Source organism: Leptodactylus fuscus, chromosome 2 (assembly GCF_031893055.1).
Source record: "Leptodactylus fuscus isolate aLepFus1 chromosome 2, aLepFus1.hap2, whole genome shotgun sequence".
Taxonomy (NCBI): domain Eukaryota; kingdom Metazoa; phylum Chordata; class Amphibia; order Anura; family Leptodactylidae; genus Leptodactylus; species Leptodactylus fuscus.
The window spans coordinates 101,577,672-101,597,974 of record NC_134266.1 but is presented as its reverse complement, the minus strand read 5'-3'; the positions used below and the strand labels follow the sequence as shown (position 1 = coordinate 101,597,974).

Genomic DNA, 20,303 nt, shown 5'->3' with positions numbered 1-20,303 from the left:
CCAGGAGCCGGCGATCCCGGCCATAATGGCGGCGCCCATGCGCCGCCGGGAAAATGGCGCCTCTGGCACCTTTGACCACGGCGCCGGAGGGGTTAATGCCTCCGATCGGTCCGGGGACCGATCGGAGGCATTAGAGCCGGTTGTCTACTGCTTAAAGCAGTAGACACCCGGCGGCTATGGCGCATGTCGGGAAGGGGTTAAAGCTTACTTTTTTGTCAACATTCTTTCAGTTAACTGTTAAAAAGGTATCAACTGCTGAAGATTTAATCTTTATCATAAAAAAAATAAGTTTATACACAGAGAAATGTTCTAATTGGATTTTTTTTTTTTTATTGATATGATGCACATGACATGTGAAAGTTAATCCAAAAAATAGTCTAGTTTTCTCTAATAACGTTAGGACTTAATAAAAAATCTGCTTCTTCTAGCAAATGGTTTATTCCATCAAGGTCAGTAAAATGTCAACCAATTGGCTATTAAAAAGCAAATTGCAAGGTGTTAATAAAATTAATGGTCTGCTTTCTGGACATTGTCAGCAGCTTGAGCTTTGAGTTCTTGATTGTATCTGTAAAGAAGAAAATAAAATAAATAAAACATGCTAAAAACTAGGGGTTCACAAGCGTATTCACACTCTGTACAAAAAAGTTATACAGGTCCCTTAAAGACCCTGAGAAACTATCAATTTCTTGTTATGGTGCCAAAGCTTTTTTTTTTTTTTTTTTTTTTTCCCCCTTCAGACTTGGGTTAAGTTCATATCTGCACCAGAGTCTTTGTTGGAGAATCTGGCACAGAGGCCACAGCACTTCTCTCTGCCAGTGTTCGTTTTGTAATGGCGGACATCTGACAGACCCAATTATAGTCACTGGGGTCACTTCACATCCGAGTGCAAATGCTTAAAACAGCAGTTTGGTTCTCAGTTGTTCGCAGAAGAATTATGGTTTATATTTGCAATAGTCTAGTTTTCACTATACTTTTAGAACTTTTTTTTTTGGAGGGGGGAGTAATAGAAAAATAATAGCAATATGTCCATAGTCTTTGCGATATACATAGTTTATATTTTACTACTTTTGCATAAGAAGGCTGGATCCAGACATGGTGGAATTACAGAGCTTTTGTAGTACAGATTCTGCACTGCAAATCAGCAGCAATTAATGGGGTTGTCCAGTTTAAAAAAATAAAATGCTCTTGTTTGTATAATGAAATGTTATACAATTTTCCAATATACAGGTATTTTGTATATAAATTCCTCACAGTTTTCTAGATGTCATCCAGATAAAAATCAATCCATGATCAAGTCATGGATACACAAGTGATCTTGTTACAAGACAGATGTCTGACAACTGAACTGTGAAACGTTCATCACAATGATCATGGACTGATTATTATCCACTGGAAGTAAGCAGAATGAATGATAGCAAGCAGAGATCTAGAAAACCATGAGAAATTCATAGAACGTATATTGGAAAGTAGTACAACACTTAAAGGGGCTATTTCATTGGCAAAACTCATTTTTAGCTAAGCACATACTTACATAACCTTTAGAAAGGCTATTTCACACATCTCTTTTGTATGTAAATTGCCTCAGTTTTTTTAAATTTTTAAATTCACAAAACATCAAAGAAACAAGGAGCAAACAGAGAAGGAACAGGAACAGACGATAAAAAACAACAAGGCAGAAAGCACTCTGGTAATAAAACTATGATTGCGAGGAATAGGAGAAGGAAGGGGGGGGGGGGGGGTGTCAGAGGCCATTCAAAGTACAATCAGTGTCCCAGGGTGACCAAACCGCCTGGAAACCCTCATCGGAATGATTAAGTGAGGCTGTCAGATTCTCCAGGCTGCGCACATCTTTTGCTCGTGCAATAAGTTCTGAGCAGGAAGGAGGGGAAACTTTTTTCCAGCATAGGGCAATAAGCATCTTGAAATAGCCTTTAGAAAGGCTATGAAAGTATGTTCTTAGCTAAAAATGACTTTTCCCAATTACAGAGCCCCATTAAATGTAATTCTCTGTATAATTACTTGCTGGAACAGGGTAACCACATTAACAGTACAGTACATTTGATAAGGCTCTCAAAATCTCATACCATTATGTCATGTTTGCCATTTTCAACAAAAGGATTTATTTAGGGAAGATTTTCATTATTGTAATTGAGATTTACAAGCTAACAGTGTACAGACCATTGCACTGCACTATCTTATTATGAAATTAACAACAATGCACAAAAGAATCATTTATATAGAGCTGAAACATGCAACAAATACATAACAGTGAAAATGTAACTAGGGTTCCAAAATACACAAGTGAAAAGAAAAAAACTGGTTATAGTCTGAACTAGGAGAGTAGACTAGCTGGATTCAAGTCAGGTCTGTAATTTACAAATTTGTTGCAGGTTGGGTAAAAGCAAGGAGCTAAGGTGACATATCTAAACTAGTGTGGCACCAGCTATGGCCTCTTTAAAACTTGAATTTCCCCCACCCGTTTTTATGTAGTCTATTTGGACATTCATCTGGCAGACCTAGGGTCTTTTATTAGGCCCTCTGCAACTATGAACATCCAGGATCAGAATTGTCTCTTATCTGAGTTTGCAAGATTACCAATGTAAGAAGATTGCAATGTAATGTATTCAGTAGCTGGGTGCGAATAAGAAGTTATGGTATGGCATCAGGATTCAGTTCCTTAATGTAGAACCAGAAGGCCTGTTTGAAGGCTTACAGGACAGGACCAATACCAATCCTTGTATCAAATACACAATTTCTGAATATATGGTCATATGAAATTGGACTAAGGCTAGGTTCACACATTCGTTGGAGACTCTGCCGCAGAAACTGATAAAGATAGTCAGACAGAAAAGTCCTGCACAAAGAACTTTTCTTTCATATGATTTCAGTATTAAAACAGCAGATTACAGTCTATGGGGTCCACAGGCAAACATCTGTTTTAGCAAATGGTGTAAACCTAGCCCAATTCTAAAACACTTAAGCACATTAAATAGCAATGTTACACATTTATATCTAAAGACTGAACACATACCTCCATATTCTAAAAAGCTGAGACCCGCCTGCACAGCCAACAAAAAAGTTCACAGCGAAGAGAGACCAATTTTTAGGAATAATCACAAGGGAATAACGTGACCATATAAGTCCTGTCAAAATGTAAAATATAACATTGTGGTTTAATTGAAGAAAATTTATTTAAATGCACAACGAACATGTAATCTAACTTTATTGGCATAATACTAACATCACCCCAAGTACCTATTATGTCTGTTTCATGCCGCCTAGTGTAAAATTTTTTATATACAGTATATCTTTTTTGTTTAAGAGATTTTAAAAGATGCAATAAAAGCAAAGACAACAACTCCCCCCCCCCCCCAACAGCATTGGCATACATTAAAGGGATCCTATCAGTAAAACGCAATTTCTAACACGTAGGAATAGATTTAAGAAAGGCTATTCTTCTCCTACCTTTAGAGGTCTGCAACAGTGGAGATGGGGATTACACAGATCCCCGCTGTTTAACTCTTAAGATGCTGCAATAAATAGAGATCCCGCATCTTAGGGGCCGCCGGCCGCCAGCCATTTTTGGGTAGCAGCTCTTGCAGTTCAATACAGGAGCTGGCCAGCGGCCATTTTGGTGTGGCCTCTCTATGCTCTTGTATAGAACTACAAGAGCAAGAGAAGCCAGAAGAGGCGGAGTTGCTGCAGAAGAAGGAGGCGGCGCAGGAAAGAGCTCTGGGCAGCAATGGGGACGCGCTCATCGGTTTTTCAGCACTTGGGCCCGCCCTCATTGCTGTGGAGAACTCATTTGCATACCGGTTAAAACCGGTATTTCTACGGAACAGCGCGGCGGAGACCACGTCTAAAGGTAGGAGATGAATAGCCTTTCTTAAGGCTATTCCGACGTGTTCATTAGAAAAAAAAGGTAGTTTAATGATAGAATCCCTTTAAGACTCCCTTGATTAGCAGGCTTTCTGCATCCCCAAAGTGTGGACTTGAGGGGGTGGAATGACTGGTCCCACTACCAACCTACCTGCCATTCCTAAAAATCCAGCCCTGTAACCGGAACTCTGAAATAACCCTCAGCAGACAATAGTTATCTGCTGAGAAACCATTCTTTCTGCAGTTTTCCATCTCACCCACCTGTGTAGTCTGGGTGAGATGTACACCCCCTCGATGATCTGACCAGCCATCGGCTATTTTAATATATAAAAATATATATATATTAATAAAAACAATATGTGTTTGGTATCACCACGTCCGTAACAATCTGTACAATAAAACTGAAACTGAAATATTTAACCTACACGGGGGGGATGGGGAAAAAACTGCCAGAAATAAAAGGTTTTTGCAAATTTTGCCTTACAAAAAAAAAAAATGCTATAAGGGCACCAGAAAACTATTCCAGCAAAATCTACCCTCCAAAACCCAAATAGCACTCTTTCCATTTTGAGCCCCACCATGTACCCATACAGCTAATTCCGACCACATATGGGGTATCGCCGCGTTCATGAGCAATTGTTTGACAAACTGTGGGGGGGCTTTATCTCCTTTAACCCCTTGTGAAAATGAAAACTTTGGCGATAAAGTGATATTTCAGTAATTTTTCGCTTACACATTCCAATGTTAGTAAAATCTATGAAACGGCTGTAGGGTCAAAATGCTTACTACACCCCTTTGATGAATTCTGTGAAGTGTGTAGTTTCCAAAATGGGGTCACTTCTGGGGGATTTCCATTGCTTTGGTCCTTTAGGAGCGCTGCAAATGAGACATGGCACCCGAAAACTATTCCAGCACAATCTGCTTTTCAAATGTAAGGTGTCGCTCCTTCCCTTCCATGCACTGCCGTCTGCCCAAACATCAGTTTACACCCACATGTGGGGGATTTCTGTGCCCGGGAGAAACTGCATGATAAACTGTCAGATGCAATTTCTCCTTTAACCCTTTGTGTATGTGTTAATTTTAGGGATAAATGAATGTATTAGTGAATTTTTTTTTTTTTTTAATTCACCTCCATTTTTTTTTTTTTATTTTTTTTTTTTAATTCCTGTGAAATGCTTAAAGGGTTAATTAAATAGAAAACATTTATTAATGTATTTGGTTAATATGACTATCTGTTTGAAAGCCAGAACATTTCACATTTTGAAAATTGTGATTTTTTTTTTCTCCAAATTTCCTTTTTTTTTTTTTTTTTTGTTATAAACACAAAAATATTGATTCATGTTTTCCACTAACATGAAGTACAATGTGTCATGAAAAAACAGTCTCAAAATCACTTGTGTAAATTAAAGTGTCTCAAAGTTATTGCCATATAAAGTGACACATCAGTTTTGAAAAATTAGGCCTGGCACTTTTAGGCCTGGTCCTGAAGGGGTTAAAGGCAGCCAAAACAGTTGCAGGGACATTAAATCTGCCTTCATTATGCATGGAGAGATAACTCCCTCAAATACCTAGGCATTCAAGCTACCTCTAATTATGGACCTTTGTAAGCCACTTTACAACCTTTATATGGGATATTCTTACCTTGCTGAGCAAGTAAAAGTCTGTTTAGCTCTCATGAATACTAGTAGACAGAATGTCAATTCTGCCAAAGTTCCTCTACTTTTTTCCATATTAATGTCTACCTTACGCTAAATGCAGTTCTTCGATTTTGTCTGTTGATACTGTATTTCTTGAGACTTTCTGGTTGCACCTATCCAGTGAGAGGGGCTGCCCTACACAGATATGTTGCTATACTACCATGCTACCCAATTGGGACATTTCACCTCTTGGTCTACATTTTACGCTTACAACTCACAGGGGCCTCCGTTGGCAAGACAGTCCCAGAATCTTCTAGGTTCTATGGCTTTTTTAAGGTGATTACATGTAGAATCTGGCATCACCTGGCTATAGTGTCCTGACCCTTAAAGAGGACCTTTCATGGGATTGGGCACAGGCAGTGCTATATACTGCTGGAAAGCCGACAGTGCGCTGAATTCAGCGCACTGTCTGCTTTCCCGATCTGTGCCCCAGCTAAAGAGTCATCGGTGCCGGTATCGTAGCTCTTTACAGTCAGAATGGCATTCCTGACAGTCTGTCAGGAACGTCCTTCTCCACAGCAGCGCTTATCGCTCTGTACAGTGTGAGCGGGGAGGAACACCCCCTTCCCTCCTGATAGTGCTAGTCTATGGACGAGCACTGTGAGCAGAGGGAGGGGGCGTTCCTCCCCGCTCACACTGTACAGAGCGATAGGCACTGCTGTGGAGAAGGACGTTCCTGACAGACTGTCAGATAGGCACAGATAGCCCTTTGCCCGGGGCACAGATTGGGAAAGCCGACAGTGTGCTGAATTCAGCGCACTGTCGGCTTTCCAGCAGTATATAGAACTGCCTGTGCCCAGACCCATGAAAGGTCCTCTTTAAATCCCTCTCTCTTTACCATGCATATCCTGAATAGTACCCGGATGAAAATGGTTAGGCCTTGATAGCCCATGAACCTGTAACATAACACATTCCTCAGTTCTCTTTGCCATAAACACTGTTTTCATTACCCTCAATGGCAACTTACAAATAGCAGCACATAATACCCTCACTACTGGGTACCCCCCACTGCCTCAACCCATGGCGTTTGAGTGCCTACAATTAGATGGTCCCTCTGTCCTGGGTGTCATCTCTAACATCTATGATATCTCACTGGGACAGAGCAGTTCCCTCACATATAAAACAGTATGTGGCCAAGCGGGAGAAATGGATAGGCAGGGAGCTTCCTCTGACTCAGATTGATAATGCAGTTAGATCTTGAGCCAAAAATAAATAAATAAATTAATTCTTGGTTTGATACATGGTATTAAACACTGGAGCTTCTCCAAAAACAAAATTCTACTAAATCAGATGTATGTCAGCAGTTTTTGAGGTAATTTTTGGAATAAAGTTAATTATAAAAAAATAAAAATAAAAAATAAAAATATAGGTTTATAACTATTAGAGATGAGCAAACAGTGAAATATTCGAGATTCGATATTCGTTTCGAATAGCCCCTCAATATTCGACTATTCGAACAAATATCGAACTCCTTTATAGTCTATGGGGAAAAATGCTTCGTTTCGTTTCAGGGGAAGCCACACTTCGACTCAGGAGAGTCACCAAGTCCACTATGACACCCCAGGAAATGATGCAAACACCCTGGAATGCAACTGGGACAGCAGGGGAAGCATGCCTGGGAGTACCTGTATTACGCCACTATCTCATCGGGATCCCTGTCAGCTTGCGATATGCGGGAGCTGACTTTTTCCCACTGAAATGCATTGACCAGCGTTGATTGGCCAAATGCCATACAGAGTACAGCATTCGGCCAATCAACGCTGGTTCTGCCGGAGGCTCGTCTGTGAGGAGGCGGAGTCTAAGATCAGTCCACAGCAGTCTCCATTGTGGTCCGATCTCAGATGTAGCAGAGTTGGCCGTGAGCTGAGCTCTGCTACACCCAACAATCCCTCCATCTACTCCTCCTGTCACACACACAGCTCTGCACTACACCCAACCATTCCTCCATCTACTCCTCCTGTCACACACACATCTCGGGTGTAGCAGAGCTCAGTGCACACTCAGCTCTGCTACATCTCTGGTGTAGCAGAGCTCAGTGCACACTCAGCTCTGCTACATCATGCCTTAGTATCTGTATTACGCCACTATCTTGTCGGGATCCCTGTCAGCTTGCGACATGCAGGAGCTGACTTTTTTCCATAGGAATGCATTGACCAGCGTTGATTGGCCGAATGCCATACAGAGTACAGCATTTGGCCAATCAACGCTGGTTCTGCCAGAGGAGGTGGAGTCTAATATTGGACCACAATGGAGACGGCTGTGGACCGATCTTAGACTCTGCCTCCTCACAGACGAGCCTCCAGCAGAACCAGCGTTGATTGGCTGAATGCTGTACTCTGTATGACATACGGCCAACGTTGGTCAATGCATTCCTATGGGAAAAAGTCAGCTCCCACATATCGCAAGCTGACAGGGATCCTGATGAGATAGAGCCCCAAAGAGGTGTGGGAGTAACATTCCCACCTAAATAAAGGTAATCCCTAGCTAACCCTGCCAGTACATCTATCCGTCCCACAGGCTCATATTACCCGAATCTGAAATCGACCATTCGTATAAATTGGAGGCCAGCCAATGACTTTTTCCGATTTTTTTTCGATGCCTCCGTTGACTTAGTTCCTGTCCCACCTCCCCTGCACAGTTATTGGTGCAAAAAAAGCGCCAGGGAAGGTGGGAGGGGATACGAATTTTTAGTGCGTTTGCCTCGTGGTATTCGATTGGAATCGAATACCTCGAACGGCCTGATATTCGATCAAAAATCAATTCGATTGAACGTCGTTTGCTCATCTCTAATAACTATGTTTGTTTAATTGGTTTGGGAATCTCTCAAGAGATTGTGAGAATGAGGGACCACAAGTCCTTCTGCATTCTCAATGTGGATGACGCAAGATTGCGCTTGTGTGACCAGAACTCCATGCACTGCAACTTCTGACAGCCCTATAGAAGTGAATGAAGAACCAGTCCCAGAAGCACACTAATGATTTCTTTTCCTACCTAATGACAAGTCATGTGCATGCAGTTCCCAATATGATCGTAGCAGGGTTGTACATTTTTATTTTTTTAATGACATGTCCTCATGTCCTTTTACACTTTTCTGCAGAAAAAGATCACTGGAAAAATCTTTGTTCCATTTAACTCACAAAACAACATGCAATATATAATAACTTACCAGTAGCCGTGAGAACTCCAGACTGGCCTGTGCTTAATTTATCTGCTGGTCTGGTCATATCTGCTAATCCAGCAATCACCAGCCCCTACACCGTTTATACAAGAAAAAAAAAAAAAAAAAAAAAAAAAAAAAAAATCACACATTTGTAAATATTGCAGCTTAAGAGTGCATAAATACAATTTGAATATATGAGAGAGAAAATATAAATATATAGAATATTAGTGTGTTCATTCTCTCAATTTCATTTGTATATTTCTTCTTGTATGTTTTGCCTTATGTAATTATAAATATATTTATATATGTATATTTATTTTTTTTTTGGCTTTCTTGTGTTCTGCACCTGAGTGGTGGACACTTACATGCTCACCGTTTCAGTGCTCTCGGTATCACTGCCTGGGATGGTAGACACATCACTATGATCCTGAACTGTATATAATCACTTACCTGGAAAAAGAACCCTTATGCATTATTCGTTGAAGTTGCTGAGGCACACAGCTTGTGTGCACGGTCTAGTCTTCCATCTCCTGCTACTGTCTGTTCTTGCTCCTTAGGCACCAGAGTAGGATCCGGAAGTAGTGACAGTGTACCCAGGCTGTGCGCCTCATCAGGGTTTTTGTCCCATGTACATAATCAGTTCATATAATAAAGTGATTATATAGTTCATGGATCACTATGGGGGAGGAATTATTACAGTAAAAGTCCCCGCCTCCTTATAAGTAATAGTATAACTTATGGGGGGCATTACTCATGCAGGGGTGCTGTTATGGCATTATTACAGTAATAGAGCCTCTCCAGAGGTAACAGCCCCCACCACATAAGTAATAGGAGGGACTATTACCAGGGGAGGCACTATTACTTTATTAGTGCCCTAACAGCACCCCCCACCACCACCACCAATAGTAATAGTATTACTTATGTGGCGTGACTATTACCTACAGAGGCACTATTACTCTGTCGGAAGGGGCCGTTACCAGTGGGTGGGTGCTATTAGGGCACTATTACAGGATAAATTAAGATGGCAGAAAATGAAAGGGAGTTTGAGATGAACATCTACAGGTTACTCTTCATTTTCCACCTCATGGCAGAAAGCCAAAGCAGATTAATTATCCTATTCAAAAGAGACTCTTATGCCACAGGATCTGTAGCTGAATCAGCTCCAGAATCTGAAACAAGATCAAGCAGGATGCCTATTTTTTCAGCACGATGCTTTGATCTATGCTTCCCATTGAAAACAATGGAAGACAGAATCATGGCAAAATCTGTCCCTGCCCCGCTCATATTCACACAACGTGGGGAGCGAGAAGCGATTGGGCCTTGTGGTGCATATTTGTCCTTGTGCCAAACACGTGGCTCAATATTATCCCTCAGTACCAGAATACTAGTATAGACAAAAGCTTGGCACAGTCGGGGGAATTAGTCAATTCCTGTATGCCAGTTTTCCTTAATAAAGTGATGCTACTGTGACGTATATTTGGAGCCAAACATTTCTTGCACCTCACTTGCCACGTTGCACGAATGTGAACAGGATGGACCAGTTCGAGGACCGCTCGGTCCAACAGATTCATTATAGCTCATGTCAGAAAATTGCTGCGAGTTCTAATGAAAGTCTATGCCAATCCCTGGCATAGATTTCCACTCCGGCACAGGGAAGTCTGACTGATTTATGAACAGAATGCTGCAACTCCATGTATGGATACTGACCACAATTAGTACCCATACACAGTGTGTAAGTATTAAGGACCAGGCTCCATAGCAACCTTTTATATGCTGTCCCAGCATAATGCCCCGTTTAGTGGTCTCCATACAATATATTGCCTACTTTGCAGTTTGCAGCTCCTGCCCAAAGAAAACGGACAGGAAACAGAAATCGGCAGGCAATTTTCAAACCCATTCATTTGAATGGGTCTGCAAAGTGTCCAACTGTAAATGGACTTTGTGTCCGGTTAACAAAAAAAAAAAAAAGTTACGACGCGGAGACCAGAAGACGCTCATGGCCGTTCACTGACTGCCGGGTTTCCGTCTCCTGTTGGTAGAAGACGGAAACCCACAAAGTGGAGACCAGGCGCTGGTGTGAACCTGCCCTCATATGTCACACGCAAGTTTAACTGAATGTCCATTTTAAAATCTTTTAACTGGTTTGGTTAACTGCATGGCTGAAAAGTGACAAAATCTGGCTCCAAACAATACATACATTCAACAAAAGCCAGAGCTCATATACACTTGCACCAGCTTCACCTGCATCACTCTGTTAACAGAATTTGATGCAGACATTTATATTAAAAAAAAAAAAAAAACCCACCACACAGAAGCTAGCAGTAGGCAGCTTCCAACAGAGGGCATATTGCAGAATTGTGAAGTGGTTAATGTAGAAGGGGAAAGGATGAATCATGTTGTAAATACTGTGGAAAGGACAAATGCAAAAAAACCCCCAAAACTCCACAGCCCTACCTTTGTATAATTCATTGAATTTTACTTGTCAGAATGTAATTACGGTACTTTACATTTGATTAACATAACTTTAAAAACAAAATTACCCATTTCATTATTGGAGCCCAGAAAAATACAGTCTTGGGTCCTAAAACAAGAAAGATAAAAATTTATAAAATAGAAACTGTTCCTTATAATAAGACATAATAATCAGGCATTATTTTTCCAACATTGTAGATACTAACAGACCTATGGATCATGTACAAGATAACCATTTTGTTCAGATAGGTTTGCTGTATATGCAAGCCCTTACTTGTTGGATTAAAAACAAGTATTGGCTGAAAAAAAAAATATCAGCACCAATCCAATTTTTAAGTTTTCGTATTTTACTTCCAATTCAGCATAATTTGTTTTGTTTTACTGGCACAGTCATAGGAAAGCTTGATTTTTTTCTATTTTTTAAAGGACAAACTATGGTACATTTTACAATGGAACCTTTTATTATTCTGTACGGTGTAACACTCACACGAACAGCTGCACTATTCTCTTCCCAGTTTTATTTTTACAGAATTCACAATACAGTAAAATTAACATGTTACCAACAGGCAGCAGGTTAATATAACAACACATACTAAATTTATATTTCCGTGAGCGTAACTATGCAAAATGTCTTATTTTTCAAGGCAAGTTGTAGTTTTATATTTATGACAGTTTGATCACCTTTTATTACATCTTTTAGGACGTAATGCACCAAAATAAATAATTGGTCTTATATTCTTTTGTATACTCTGATAATTCAGGACATGAAAAACTGTAGAATAAAATTATAAAATCAAGTCTCATCTTTATTAAAGCATATAAGTAGTAATACACTTCACTGAAAAGAACTAAAAGGTGTGAAATAAAACATCATTTTAAATAACCGATAAAATGTTTATTTTTAATGTGTATAATAGTGCTACCAAATAATTGTGCAAGAAACTTACAAACAACATCATCAACTCACAAGGACAAGCCATGTATATTAACCCCTTAGCGACCCATGATGTACCATTACTTCATGGGCGCTAGGTACTTTGCGCGCCATGAAGTAATTTTACGTCACGGAGTTCCTCACCCGCTCACTAGCTGAGCGGGCGGAATCGGAAGCGGGTGATAGCGGTTACGAACAGCTATCACCTTTTCCATAACCTCCGGTCGGTACTTTTACCAATCGAAGGTTTTAACCCCTTGATTGCCGTAATCAAACCCCAGATTTACAGTTTCTGAGGGAAAAGACACCAGAAGTGACTCCCAGAGTGACTCCCCCCCAATCATAGTAGCTACTGGGACATAGTAGGGAATGTGGTGTTTGCAATGTTCTCCGCACAGCTTACACATCGACTCTTCACCACTCGCTGTGCAGTCACATCTGGGATACTAATACTCACTACACCCCCTGATAAATTCTTTGAGGGGTGCAGTTTTCAAAATGAGTTCACTCTTTTGGGGAATCCACTTTTCTGGTACCTTACAGGCTCTACAAACCTGACATGGCGTTCAGATACCAAACATCTGAATCTGTACTCCAAAAGCCGCATCACGCTCCTTCCCTTCTGCGCCCTGCTGTGTGCCCAAACTGCAGTTTATGCCACATGTATGACACTGGTGTACCCCGGATAATGTATGTAATGTAATATGTGGGTGTAAACTGATATTAGGGTACATGTACAACATTAGTGTACCCCGGATAACGTACGTAATGTCATATGTGGATATAAACTGACTTAGACAGTTTGGTTTTTGGATGCCATGACACTTTTGCAGAGACTCTAAAGTTGCCCTTACAAAATGGGGTCAGTTCTTGGGGAATTCCTTTTTACTGGCACCTCCAGGGCTCTGCAAAAATAACATGGCACTCAAAAAGTCCCTCTAAATCTGTACTCTAAACTAAAGCTAAAAAGCGCAGTGCGCCTTCCCTTCTGAGCCCTGCTGTGTGCCCAAGCAGCCGTTTACACCCACATATAATTTTTTGCCCTCGGGATGGCCCACTTAATAGTTTTAGGAGTGCAGGTCTCTGACAACACAAAGTGGGTGTAACATATTGGGCACCAAAATGGCATATTTCTTTAAAAATTTCAGTTTTCGAGAAGCATTTTAGTCTCAAAATCATAATACCCCTTGATATATTGGCACCTCAAAACTATTCCAGCAAAATCTGCCTTCCAAAAGCCAAATAGCGCTCTTTTCATTCGGAGCTCCACCATAGAGCAGATTATTGCCGTGTTCAGGAGAAATTGTGTAACAAACAAACTATTTAACAAACAAACTGAAAATGGTGCGATTTAGGGTGGTTTCTATTATATAGGCCTTTATAATTCCTTTCAGAACTGAAGTGGTCCCTAAAAATTAGTTTGGGGAATTTTTTGGAAATCTGGAAAATCGCTGTTACACTCGTAAGCCTTGTAACGTCCAAAATAAATGAAAAGACAATCAAAAGATGATGCCGATATAAAGCAGAGATATGGCAGATAATATTTATTCATGTATTTGGGTGGTATGACTGACTGAAAAGCAGAGAATTTCACATTTTGAAAATTGCAATTTTAAAAAAATTTCCATCAAATTTCCTATTTTTTTTTTTTAAGTAAATACATAAATATTGATTAGTGTTTACCACTAACATGAAGTATAATGTGTTACGAGAAAACAATCTCAAAAATCATTTGTGTAAGTTAAGGCGTCTCAAAGTTATTTCCATTTAAAGTAAACATGTCAGTTTTGAAAAAAGAGGCCTGGTCCTTAACGTACTTTTGGGCTTTGTCTCTAAGGGCTCGTTCACATCTGCGCCCAAGTGTCCGTTCTGCAGGTTTCCATTTCCTGCATAAAACAGAGCAGGAGACGGAAACCTGCAGGAGTCTTTCTCACCCATTCATTTGAATGGGTGAGAAAGCTGTCCGGCGGTGAGCGTTTTTCAATCCGGACACAGAGTCGGACATGCAGTACTCTGTGTCCGGATTAAAATATCCGGTTTCGCAGTGGAGAGCATAAAACGCTCACCGCCGCTCACGGCCGGACCCGGTCTGTGCTTTCCGTCTTCTGGCATGCAGAAGACGGAAAGCACAGAACGAAGAGTAGAACGCAGGTGTGAACCTAGCGTAAGGGGTTAAAAGACACTAGGACTACCTAGTATTAAATGAGGCATTCCTTCTAATAAATTATATGCACCAGGACACAAGGCCCTAAATCGATTCAATCTACACCTAGGTGTTTACCAACAGCCCTATATTCTAAGTCCCTACGCATTTCTAATCTCTCTATATTATAAAAATGAATTCTTGTCTGTCTCCTCTATGCGCAACCAAACGACCGGACCGATCTTCACCAAATTTGACACAGATACTTCAGGTGTCCGGGAAGGTTTTAGACAAGAATCCAACTCACTCGGATGTACTGTTCCGGAGATACAGCTTTCCCAACACCCTGGCCCCCCATTAGCCAAAACAAACCTGCAAGTCTTTCACTCATATTCCAACTGCAATACACACAGTCACTCCACATGTACGATCGAACACTGAAATACAAACTGAGATACACGCATCAGAGGAATAGATAAACAGATCAGCACACAGTATCAGATGTCAGAGGATTAGATACGCGCGTCTGCACACAGTTCTATATGCCAGAGGATTAGATACGCACGTCTGCTCAAAGTACCACACGCTGAAGGATTAGATCTACAGGTCAGTGCACAGTATCACATGCCAGAGGATTAGATATGCAAGTCTGCACATAGTTCCACAATCCAAAGGATTAGATAGGCACGTCTGCACACAGTACCACATGCTGAAGGATTAGATACACAGGTCAGCACACAGTATCACACGACAAGAGGATTAGATACGCGCCTGTACAAAGTACCACACGCTGGAGGATTAGATACCCAGGTCAGCATACAGTATCACACGCCAGAGGATTAGATACACGCGTCTGTACACAGTTCCGCATGCCAAAGTATTAGATATGCGCGTCTGCACACAGTACCACAAGCCGGAGGATTGTATACACGCCAATGCACACAGTTACACATGCTGCAGGATTATATATGCACATCTACACACAGTTCCACAAGCCACGGGATTAGATACGCGCGTCTGCACAAAGTACCACACGCTGGAGGATTAGATACACATGTCAGCACATAGTATCACACGCCAGAGAATTAGATACGCACGTCTGCACACAGTACCAAATGCTGGAGGATTTTGATACGCACATCTTAACACAATACCACACACCAGAGGATTAGATACGCAAGTCTGCCCACAGTTCCACACACCAGAGGATTAGATATGCACCATTGCACACAGACACGCCACAGGATTAGATATGCACATCTACACACAATTCCACACGCCGGAGGATTAGATATGCATGTCTGCGCATAGTCTCACATGCCGGAGGATTAGATACACACGTCTTTACACAGATTACACAAGTCTTCACACAAATCCACACGCCAGAGGATTAGATATGCGCCACTGCACACAATACCACTCGCCAGAGAATTAGATATACACCAGTGCACATAATACCACATGCCAGCGGAATAGATACGTTCCTCAGCACACAGTACCACACGTCAGAGGATTAGATACACGGCTCTGCACAGAGTACCACATATTAGAGTTTTACTCCAGGTTTCCATAGCAACCCAGCCATTTTTTTTTTTTTACTACTTTATGTCAGCCTTAAAGGGGCAGGGCGCTGTGGATGACACTGTTACACAAGGTCACAAACATGCAGCTTTACTCCAGGTCTCCTTAACAAACGATCGCAGGTTTTTCACTGATATCCGAAATGAGATACACCTTGACCACATGACGCTTATGGACACACACAAACGATATACAAAATACACCAGTGCAAAACTGGACAATTCTTATGGGGCCACTACACAAACAAAAAATTAAATATACCTGTGCAAAGCCGGGTCCTCCTGCTAGTAGTAAATATTTTTATCAGGGGTTCAGATAATCCTTATTAATTGTTCCTATAGGCAAAACTGATACAGATACATTGTAACAGTGTTTCCCATCCCAATGACACAGCCAAACAGCATTGCCAACCCATTTTGCACTGGTGTTTGTATCGGAAATCAGTTCACGCTACTGCTGGGGCTAAATGCTACTAAGGGAACAAGGAAATGTACAGCAATGACGTCCCACCGAATAACCCCCATATGCCGATTAAAAAAAAAAAAAAAAAAAAAATATGACCAAAGCACCAGATCTTTAGGGCCAGTGGAGCAATCAACAGGCAAGTATCAAAAGGACGCCTTTATTGGACTGTGGCCAGTAGTCTGGATAATAAGTATATGTGAATGCAGCATATACAAGATCTTGACCTTAGTGACAGAATGGTATCTGGCACTAAATACAAAAAAATGTAAGAGGAAGAAGAACGTGGTCTAAATAAAGCACTAATGCTATAATTAACAATTATACAATATGTGGTTTGAATAGACCCATATTATTATCATTAACGATGGACCCAACAAATATTTACTTATAGAGATGACAGATGAAGTGGACAAGAATTATGATTTAAATGGTGGATATTAAATATTGTGTAATAATATTATAAGATACACCCCTAGGAGTGACCACGTCACATACAGTTCAGTTACTAAAAGAAATTGAGCATGGAAGAAAGAGTCCTACCAGTATAATAATAGATTATGGCATGGTCTAAACGAAGCACATATAACAGATGCCTTCATTTAGTAGGTTTTCCGGCCAAAAAAAAAATAAATTTTGTGCTATTAATGGGTTAATAAGTGCACCAAAATACCCATAACAGTGTTTAGAGTGATTTCTGGGTTTCTCTGGGAGCACCTGGCATCTTTTGCATTTGTTCAAATGTTGTAGATTCCTGTTCTTTTATCCTACAACTACCATGATGCATTGCTCTTCACTCAGATCCCCCCCTCTCACTCCCTCGCTAGACGTCCACTACTAAGCACTTCCCAACTAACGCTAGGTTCACACCTGCGTTCACGGTCTCCGTTCTATGGTTTCCGTCTTCTGCATGCCAGAAGACGGAAACCATAGACCGGGTCCGGCCATGCGCGGCGGTGAGCGTTTTAGGCTCTCCGCCGCGAAACCGGATTTTTTTATCTGGACACAGAGTACTGCATGTCCGACTGTGTCCGGATTATAAAACCCGGTTTCGCGGCGGAGAGCGCAAAACGCTCACCGCCGCTCACGGCCGGACATCTTTCTCACCCATTCAAATGAATGGGTGAGAGAGACTCCTGCAGGCTTCCGTCTCCTGCCTCTGTTTTAGGTATCCCCGTGTCCAAAATCGCCCGCTCTACAAATCTATAAAAATATTTTTCCGGTTAGGTAAACACCGTAACAGGAAAAATAGTCAAAAGTGCCAAACCGCCTTTTTTTTAATGTTTTGATTCTGATAAAAATTTGAATAAAAAGTGACCAAAGCAAAAGCATTTCCCGAAAATGGTAGAACTAAAAAGTACACCCCGGCCCCGCAAAAAAAGACGTCCTATGCATCCCCGTACACTGACGTATAAAAAAAAAGTTACGGCTGTGAGAATTTTGCGACTTTTAGAAAAAAAAAAAATTTAACACAGTTTTGGAAAATTTTTTTATTTTTTTTTAAACAGGTCAAAATGTAAATAAAACCATATAAATTTGGTATCCCCGGAACCGTACCAAAACACAGAATACAGGGGACATGTCATTTTGGCAGTGAACGCCGTAAAACCAAAGCCCGTAAGAAAGTCGCAGAAATGCATTTTTTCTTCAAATCCACCCCATTCTGAATTTTTTTTCCAGCTTCCCAGTACATTCTACAGAATAATTAATGGTGGCATCATGAAGAAAAATTTGTTCCGCAAAAATTAAGACCTCATATGACTCTGGGAGCGGAGAAATAAAAAAAAGTTATGGGGTTTAGAAGGAGGGGAGTCAAAAATGAAAAACGAAAATCAAAAAATGCCATTGACGTGAAAGGGTTAATTGATGTTAATGTGTTGTTGTTGTTTTTTTTGTCACTTCCAACATTAGCGTTAACGGAAAAAAAGATTAAAAAAAACGCACCATGCAGAGTGTATGAAGCCAGTGTAATAGTGATCTTTGAGGATTTCTATTTCGGATTGAATTTATGTGCCATATACTAGTGATCATCTAGGGGTCAGATTTGATATGTACCTTATCACATACAAATGGAGTGAAAGGAATAGATTATAATTTATTCCATATCAATCATATTGAGATGTAGACTATGGTGTAGAATTGTGTAGAAGAAGCAGCAGCAAGCATCATCTTACTCCTCTGCTGAGGCAGGCTGAGAACAAGAGAAACCAGTAGTGACCTATACAAAGGTGACCTGGACAAGGGATCATTACTTGTACAGAAGGCAAGCCCCCTCATCAGTACATGTGAATTATGCTCGAGCACTGCACAGCTTTATACAAGAGAAGAGGAATCCAAGAAGACTTCACCTGTAAAAGAACACCTAGCTGCGGTCCAGTATACGACTCCTATAGACACAAGTGAGCCCTCAGATGACAAGTAGCAAAGACACCGCATATATGAGCCCTTACCTGCCGGGTGATTGTAGAAGGGTCTGAGTTTTGCCGGGAGCATCAGCTCTATTTTATCTAGAGCTCTGTGGTAAGACGCTCTCAGCCCGACCGCTGCCATCTTTCCTATCTAAGACGTTTACACCAATGACCCGGCGGCACAGCCACTAACTAGCGGAAGTGCAGAGATGTCCCCACAAGGTCTTTCAAGAGGGGAGTAAAGAGCATGCCTGGTACCTATTGGTGCACAGCTGTGACAGCCGGCCACGCCTCTTCCTGCCCGTTGCGCCAATGGCCATTTGACTTTGAGCCGCTTCCCACGGAGCTGTGCGCATCATGTGTTTTGTTCCGGTCGTGTCTAGAATTGCTGAGGGTAGGGATGATGTCACATAAAGGGGCGGGGTATATAGTAGGAGGGCGGGGTCTTTTGTAATAAAGCACGACCTGGTCATTATCAGAGATAGTACATACTGTAGTCGCCTCAGTGTGAGCCAGCGATTTATCTTCATTAGTCAGGTCCTGAAGTAAAGCGATAACCGGCTGACAGTGATGTAGCTAAATCCACCACTCCATAAGCACTTGCTCCTACCTTTGATAGTATAAAGCTTGACCGGCTCTATATGAGACGCCTATTTTCCATCATTTGTGCAGACCATTTCTGCCCCCTATTGGTCGGTCCGTTCACACAGTTTTTTGCAGGTGCATTTTGATGCAGAATCCACATGCAAAAATGGCCCCCATTGACTTCAATGGGAGACGCTTGCTTTTTATTTTCAGCTAGCTAGTACCAGAAAAAGGAAGCGACATGACCTATCTTGCCGCGGATTCTAATGCTGAGTCAACCGTGGCGTCTGCGGATCAGTACACGCTCCTGTTTAGGCCCATTCATTCAGATCTAATCAGGAGTGGGATGTCGCACCAAAAAACCACGTGTGAACGGGCTCATATACTATTTAAGGCTCGTTCACATCTGCGCCCGGTCTCCGTTCTGCAGGTTTCTGTTTCTTGCATAAAACAGAGCAGGAGAAACCTGCAGGAGTCTTTCTCACCCATTCAGTTGAATGGGTTTGAAAGCTGTCCAGCCGTGAGCGCCGGTGAGCGTTTTATGCTCTCCGCCGCAAAACCAGTTTTTTTTAATCCGGACACAGAGTCGGACATACAGTACTCTGTGTCCGGTTTTAAAAAAATGGTTTCGTGGAAGAGAGCATAAAACGCTCACGGCTGGACCCGCTCTGTGGTTTCCGTCTTCTTGAATGCAGAAGACGGAAACCACAGAACGGAGACCCGAACGCAGGTGTGAACTGACTTGGCTAAATCCCACTCCCTGTAAGGACCTTTATAATAACTTGATTCCAGCTTCAGTGACGTTTGTAAATCTCACAATAAAGAGATGCCATTAGATAATAAGACCCAGTTCACATCTGCGTTCATTATTCTGTTTGGGGAGTCCCTAAGTGGAACGCAGATGTGAACCAGGCCTAAGATATTTTTTATGTTTGTTATTTCGACAAATTGTTTAAAATTAAAAATAAAACATGAAAAATAT

General features: G+C 41.4%; 1 protein-coding gene across 1 annotated transcript; it reads right to left on the bottom strand.

Annotated features, from left to right (window-relative positions):
• Positions 1-307: 307 nt before the first annotated feature.
• On the bottom strand, positions 308-18,989 carry MPC2 (mitochondrial pyruvate carrier 2). Its single transcript, XM_075262701.1, has 5 exons — positions 18,779-18,989; positions 11,277-11,317; positions 8,743-8,827; positions 3,032-3,143; positions 308-565 (listed from the first exon to the last, which is right to left on the bottom strand). The coding sequence occupies exons 1-5, from the start codon at positions 18,876-18,878 to the stop codon at positions 508-510; spliced, it is 396 nt and encodes a 131-aa protein (XP_075118802.1). The 5' UTR covers positions 18,879-18,989; the 3' UTR covers positions 308-507.
• Positions 18,990-20,303: the final 1,314 nt, after the last annotated feature.